Source organism: Neltuma alba, unplaced genomic scaffold (assembly GCF_004799145.2).
Source record: "Neltuma alba isolate B1F8T4 unplaced genomic scaffold, ASM479914v2 tig00011927_pilon, whole genome shotgun sequence".
Classification (NCBI taxonomy): Eukaryota; Viridiplantae; Streptophyta; class Magnoliopsida; order Fabales; family Fabaceae; genus Neltuma; species Neltuma alba.
The window spans coordinates 26,910-34,715 of NW_021636517.1; the positions used below are offsets into that span (position 1 = coordinate 26,910).

Sequence of the window (7,806 nt, forward strand, 5' to 3'; positions counted from 1 at the left end):
ATTGTTAATATTTTGCCCCTAGTTCATCAACTTTAGCTTTCATAGTTTGTATTGTTTTGTTGGATGGTTGAAGCCTGCTAATGGATCCAATTGAAGCAAATGTTAATCCTTTTAGTTGAAAGAAGGTTAGAGAGCCATGACCTCTTAATGGACGGCAGACAAAGGAAAAATGGGCCAGAAAGCAAACCAAGTCTAAAATAATCAAATTGTCATTGCAAGCATGTTTTAAAAATAAAGCCACGCTTGTTATGCAATAAGAGAAAAAATTCTAAACCTTCAATTCTCAAGCAGAGAAAAACAAAAGTTGCAGTCCCCTGCGATCTAGCGAGGAGATATTATATTCTTTGACATTTCATTGATGGAATATTGATTATGGTTGGCAAGTTGAGCCTCCATTGACCTACTGCTTTCCGCTGGTTCCATTTGACTATGGATGAAGAATGCTGGTTCTTGAGGAATTGGCAACTGAATTGAATCATTACTCAGATATTGAACAACTTTGTTCATGGAAGGCCTAACTCCTGGATTTCCTTGAACACACAGCAAGCCAATATGGATGCATTTGATTATTTCACTATGTGACCCAGCTTCTGTCAAATTCGAATCCAATATCGCTATCAAATTGTCATCCCTCCAATGCTTCCAAGCCTGCCATTATGTTAAATCATTAGTTTAAAATAGGGCATGCTACTAATTTGATTATAGATTTTTGTTAACATAAGCTCCAATGGTTGTTTGATGCTTATGATGACAAAAACAATGACCGGTTTGAGATGATCATTTCAGAAACACTAAAAGTTTACTATACTTACATCGCTTAAGAGTCCACCAGCATATTGAGATTCATGTGATTCACATTGAGAAGATATATTCTTTCCACTTATAATTTCTAAAACAATGACTCCAAAGCTGTAAATATCTGATTTCTCAGAAAATAGTCCAAACTTGATATATTCTGGAGACATGTAACCCCTACAAAAAAAAAAAAATCAGACATAAATGCATCAATGTATGTTGGAATTTTAGCCCCACATAATTTGAGCAAAGTCTTGCATCAATATTTAGATTCAATAGAAAATTAAAGTGCACATGCAAAATATACATAAAAAACTAAGATACGTACATAAGCGCACACATATACATGTAGAGCAAGGGCGACAAGGCCATAGAGATAGAGAACTTACAATGTCCCAACAATTCTATTCGTGTTTCCCCTAGTTTCATTAATGCCAACAATTCTCGCCATTCCAAAATCAGAAATTTTCGGATTCATCTCATCATCTAACAAAATATTGCTAGGTTTGAGATCTCGATGTATTATTTTAACACGTGAGTATTCATGAAGATAAAGAACTCCTCGAGCAATTCCTCCTATAATTTTGTGACGCTTTGGCCAATTTAACACTCTTGACTTTTGTGAACCTATAAATAATTAAATTATTTTGTGAGCATACAATTGAACCACGATGTATATATTTATGTCTAAAATCAAATTACAGATTATACAATAAATATATATTCACCTTAGAGTAATAAAAAGAATGGATCATACATGAATGGAAAATTGAAAAATGGTAAGAACAGTTTGATTAGAAGGGACGAACCCAATAAAAAGTAATCGAGGCTCTTGTTAGGAACGTATTCATAGACAAGTATTTTCTCTTGATCTTTCAAGCAAAATCCTAATAATGCAACCAAGTTTCTGTGTTGAAGCTTGGCAATTAGTAAAACCTCATTCTTGAACTCTAATAAGCCCTGACTTGATTTTTCTGACAATCTCTTTACAGCTATTTTGCTACCATCGGGAAGAATGCCCTGAAATCATAATATAGTTAGATAATGAGGGGCTGACAATCTATTTTCATAATATAGTAGACGCTCTCTTTATGTACAATCAACAATATACATAAATAGACATGTTTGATCGCATAATCAATTTACCATGTAGACTTCTCCAAATCCACCTTTGCCTATTCTATTTTCAAGTGAGAACTTATCTGTTGCAGCTTCAATTGTTGCCAAATTGAATTGCAATGACTCTAATGTGGCTCCTTCAGCTCCGACTATAAACATATGTACATTTTAAGGTAAGTACACCGCAATAACATAGTTTTTCTCACAGTCGACTGACTCGTCTTTCTTTCTTTCTCTTTTCTGAGAAAAAACAGCATACATACAATTTTTCTTCAGAATTGCCTTATAACTGTTGCTCTTTTTTCTCTTCCAGTAATAGACGCCGAAACAAAAAAGCATGATTGAGACAACAGTAAGGGACACCGCTGTTATAATTGTTCGTGAGTGGTCCTGATCTTTTCCTGCGTAAATTAACACGTGTGTATTTGCATGCCATAGACAAGAAATGGAGCAGATTTGTATGTAGAAAATTGAGAGCAAACTAAGAATGTCAATTTATATGTAGTGAACTATGTCCGTGAGAAAAATGATTAATTAGATCCTCAATCACTTTACCTGTATTTCCCGAAATGTGAACTTCGGGAGTCGGGGGATGTGCAGGAGGCATCGAAACAGCACTTTTACTGTCATCATAAAATCGGTACGATTCAAACCTCAAGTTGCAGCTAGGACTCATGACTTTTCCTCCTCGCATTCCAAGACAACATGACGTCATAAGTTCCTGAGCATCCTGTAGACATTTTTGGCAATCTTGGCTAGACAGGTTTGGAGTACATTGTGCAAGAGTATACAACGTTGTAAGCTCTGAAGTGCTGACTTCTTTTTTTGTCGCAAAATTCTTCACTCCTACGGGCGGTGAGTTTGATATCGCCTTCACTAGACCACTCAATGTAGCAGCTAATAGCCGATTGAAGCCATCTGTTTGGTTTCCAAGCATATCCCCAGCAGCTTCTGTATATATAGGTTGTGTGTCTTGGGTAGAGAAGAAAGAGCGATTGGAGTAGCGAAGCATGCACATGTCATACCAAATGATAGCCTCCTTCGAAGAGGAACAAAAAGAGTTCAGTTGCTCAATTCCGTTACTGACGCATTCATGACAGAGCCCAAGGGGCACGTCACCCCGACACATGAAGAGGCCGTAGACGGTAGTGTCGGAATTGTTTCCGACTGTGGTGCTGTGGAATCCATTGCTTTTGGTGTCATTGGATGACATGGAGAGCTCGTGAGTGAGACTTTTGAGGTTGTTTAGGTAGGGATCGTTGGCAGTAAAACTTTCGGTGGTCGAGCAGTTCCAGTCTACAAGAGTAGGACTTCCAAGCCCTTTTCAATAAAAGAAACAAAATGTTTATGACTATGTCATGGCCTTGATGTACAATTCATAAATACCCAATTAATACTTCAATAAGTAAGGAAACATCATTGTACTTTAATTACGAGTAAATTGTTTTCGTTTTTCGAAAGGTGAACAAATTTTTTTTTTGTTAACTCTCTCTTTAATTGGATAATTATTTCTTAAAAATTCAATCACATCTTCAATTTAAAAATAGGAAAAGTTAACTAAAAAATAAATTGGCAAAGACGTATCTCCTTTGACTTTAGTCCTTGAATTTTTTTTTAGTGCAAATTAGTGACAACTATTAAAAGCGTGCATGTATATAACCTTTAATTTGAACGAACATACATAATCAATCCCAAGGAAAAAAATTATAGAGGGCAATGGATTGTGCCATTTTTATGAAAAAGAAAAAACTAACGCAAAGAATGTATTGAGGAATTAAAACATTAAATTTATAGCTTTGATGTCGAAGTAGGAGGCTGAAAAAAGGGGGTGACAAAGGAAACACATGGAAAAGCTTTCTGGACTTTTAGGAGTCGGGACAACAATATGAAGGAACTCTCACTGGATCCAATTTTCAATTGTTAATTTAATTTGAGAACTTTCCAAATAACCAACGGCATGATATCACAATAACATCATCCAACCTCTTTAGAGAGAGAAGCTGCAAGTTCTGTCCTGAAGTAGAGCCAGGAATCAGGGCCGGCCCGGCCCTCCAGGGCCGGCCCTTCAGGGCTGGCGGGCTTAAAAGGGCCGGCCCTCCAGGGTTGGAATTTTAAAAATACTCCAATTTGCTAGGCTCGGCCCTTAAGCTACAGGGCCAGGGTCGGCCCGCGGGCTTTTGGCCCGTTTAAGAAAAAATACTATTTTTTATATTTATCATATTTTTTTATAAAAATAAACCAATGAAATTATTAATAAAAGACATAAATATGAATAAAATTAAGTCACATATAAAATATCATCATATATAAATATTCATCAACATCTAAGAACATCTAAAACATTCATTAACAAGATAACAACATCTAAAAGTTTTATCTATAATGCAATTGTGCAATAAATAAACACTATTATTAATCTTTTGAAACTTCATCATCACTATAATTAATTACTTTTCTTCATAAGTATACTTTTCTTTCGTAACAAAAATATCAAGTTTTTCTTCTTTATAAGAATTTTATTTTTAAATTTTGCAATCTAACTATTATTTTACTTTAATGTGAGAAACATTGTTGTTGAAACTCATGAATTTCTAATTCAAATTATAGAATCACAAGTTATATAAGTATAAAAATATTCTATTATCAAATATATATACAGTTTAAAAATATCAACGCATATAATATAAATCAAATCATTATTAAAGTCCAAATTAACCCATTTTTAAAAAATTTAATTGGATAAATTATTATCTAAAACTAAATTTACTTTTAAAATGATAATAATAACTAAATATTTGAAATATTATTAACAATGTAAAAAATTAATAACATTAATATTATATAAAAAAATTTTAAAAATAAAAAAAATATAAAAGGGCTTAAAAGGGCCGGCTCGTGGCCCTCCAGGGCCGGCCCTTTTAAGCCCTCGTCCCTCCAGGGCCGGCCCTCCAGGGTTTATTTTTCATTTTAAGAGAAAAATATCAAGCCCGGCCCTCATAATTTCAGGGCCTAAAAGGGCCGGCCTGACGGGCTCGGCCCGTTTTCCCGGCTCTATCCTGAAGGATGGATTTCGTTGGATATAATTAGAGCCGGGAAAACGGGCCGAGCCCATCGGGCCGGCCCGTTTAGGCCCTGAAATTACGAGGGCCGGGCTTGATATTTTTCTCTTAAAATGAGAAACAAGCCCTGGAGGGCTGGCCCTGGAGGGCCGAGGGCTTAAAAGGGCCGGCCCTGGAGGGCCGCGGGCCGGCCCTTTTAAGCCCTTTTATAATTTTTTTATTTTTTAAATTTTTTTATATAATATTAATGTTATTAATTTTTTACATTGTTAATAATATTTCAAATATTTAGTTATTATTATCATTTTAAAATTAAATTTAGTTTTAGACAATAATTTATCCAATTAAATTTTTAAAAAATTAGTTAATTTAGACTTTAATAATGATTTGATTTATATTATATGCGTTGATATTTTTAAACTATATATATATATTTGATAATAGAATATTTTTATACTTATATAACTTGTGATTCTATAATTTGAATTAGAAATTCATGAGTTTCAACAACAATGTTTCTCACATTAAAGTAAAATAATAGTTAGATTGCAAAATTCAAAAATAAAATTCTTATAAAGAAGAAAAACTTGATATTTTTGTTGCGAAAGAAAAGCATACTTATGAAGAAAAGTAATTAATTATAGTGATGATGAAGTTTCAAAAGATTAATGATAGTGTTTATTTATTGCACAATTGCATTATAGATAAAACTTTTAGATATTGTTATCTTGTTAATGAATGTTTTAGATGTTCTTAGATGTTGATGAATATTTATATATGATGATATTTTATATTTGTGACTTAATTTTATTCATATTTAGTCTTTTATTAATAATTTCATTGGTTTATTTTTATATTTTTATAAAAAAATTTGATAAATATAAAAAAATAGTATTTTTCCTTAAACGGGCCAAAAGCCCGCGGGCCGGCCCTGGCCCTGTAGCTTAAGGGCCGGGCTTAGCAAATTGGGGTATTTTTAAAATTTCAGTCCTGGAGGGCCGGCCCTTTTAAGCCCGCCAGCCCTGAAGGGCCGGCCCTGATTCCCGGCTCTAGATATAATTGTCCCTTGAAAAACCAACTCTTCAAAAAAAAAGAAAGTACATACATCGAAATATTTTTAATTCTTAAACATATTTGAGAAACAATTAAAAATAAATAAACAAGAACTCAACTATATATATATCATGTTTTTGTTTTCTTATATATATATATTATACTAATCATTAATGAATATATAGAAATAAATTTATTTTACACTTTTACTTTATTGTGTTTTTTGAAATTTATGTAGAGTGACAAAATTATGAAGTATCTTACAGAAAGAAAAACATAACATGCGTAAAAATTAAATCAGAGCAAAATCAAATATGTGGGAGTACTAATCCAGCGACGAAGGAAGTCTTTTCTCCTTCTACATGGTTTTTGGCCGCTTACAAAAATAGCCGAATTATCAACTCGCGCGTAGAAAGGGGAAAGTAAAGGAAAGGGGGGAAAAAAAAAAGCATGGTAACGTTACCTTGAAAGGTAGAACCACCGTAGGGAGGCTGATTGCCCTTATAATAAAATCGGTCTCTTTCGCTTCTCAAATAGCAGCTCGGATTCTGAAGTCCACCAATCTGGTAGTCTTTCTCGTTCAGAATATCTTCTATCAGGCCATGTAGACACTCACCACATAATTGTGGGGACAGATCCGGCGTGCACTCTGCAAGAGTGTATACCGATCCTACAGTACTCAAGTTTGCTTCTTTTGTTGCCAATTTCTTGGTATCTGATGTCACTGCCTCCACCACCGCATCATTCAATGTCTTGTTCAATTCCTTTTCTGTCTTATCTGTTCCAGTTGGCATTAGAGAGCTGAACCTAAATATAAGACTCATTTAACTAGTTTAATTAGATTAAGAAAATTAAGTAAGTTAATTAATTATAAGAAAAATGACATATTTTTCTTAAAACACCACAATAATTTTTTTTTAATATCTTATTTTTCTCTTCTATTTGATTATAATTAAAAGAGTATCTATAAAGATAATTTAGAAAAAAAATGATAAATATGATAAATAGATCTTATATTTAGGATGAAAACTAACTTAAAAATTGAGTCCTAAATACAAGGACCGAGGAGTAATAAGCATGATCTACACCTGACAGGCTGTTGTTGGAGGGTGGAGAAGAAAGAGCGGTCGGAATAGCGGAGGAAGCACTCGTCGTACCAGATGATTGCCTCTTTGTCGTAGGGACACATCAACGCTATTCTATTTGTGGCGTCCTGAACACAATCTCAACAGATCTGGGTGGGGACGTCACCTCGGCACATGTACTCTCCATATACGGCGTCGTCCGTGTTTGTGCCGCCAAAGCTAGTGGTGTTGAATTCAGGAGTGGTGTTAGTGCCGGAGGCCATAGAATAGAAGGAAATTAAAAGAGTGTTAAGGTTGAACTGGTAGGGGCTATTGGAAGTGAAGTGTTTATGCCTTGTGCAGTTGTGGCCATAGTAAGCAGGGATGTCTACTTCAGAAGTGGAAGGGAAATTCAAGAAGGTGAGAAGCAGAAAATGGGATAGCAGTTTCAGAAATGGCATATCCACCTTGTTCGTGAATGCTTCTACACAGGTTAATGTTCAAGTAAATCAAAGTGAAGCGAGCTCTCACAGAACGGAAATTAATTTGCACATGATTTCCATTTTCCAGAGCAGAAAGCTTTGCCACGGCAAGTCTGTCCTTACGACACTATAATTTGCGCCAATGACTGGATAAGAAGAATGATAAAAAATAAAGAGCATGGTATTAAAAACTGGACCGGATCGGACCGGTCGGGTCGAATCAGAAACTGGTGA

General features: G+C 34.7%; 1 protein-coding gene across 1 annotated transcript; it reads right to left on the minus strand.

Annotated features, from left to right (window-relative positions):
* Positions 1 to 321: 321 nt before the first annotated feature.
* LOC114719598 (putative receptor-like protein kinase At4g00960) lies at positions 322 to 2,932 on the minus strand. Its single transcript, XM_028905111.1, has 7 exons — positions 2,470 to 2,932; positions 2,178 to 2,315; positions 1,942 to 2,063; positions 1,605 to 1,815; positions 1,185 to 1,422; positions 813 to 972; positions 322 to 648 (listed from the first exon to the last, which is right to left on the minus strand). The coding sequence occupies exons 1-7, from the start codon at positions 2,930 to 2,932 to the stop codon at positions 322 to 324; spliced, it is 1,659 nt and encodes a 552-aa protein (XP_028760944.1).
* Between the last annotated feature and the right edge of the window lie 4,874 nt (positions 2,933 to 7,806).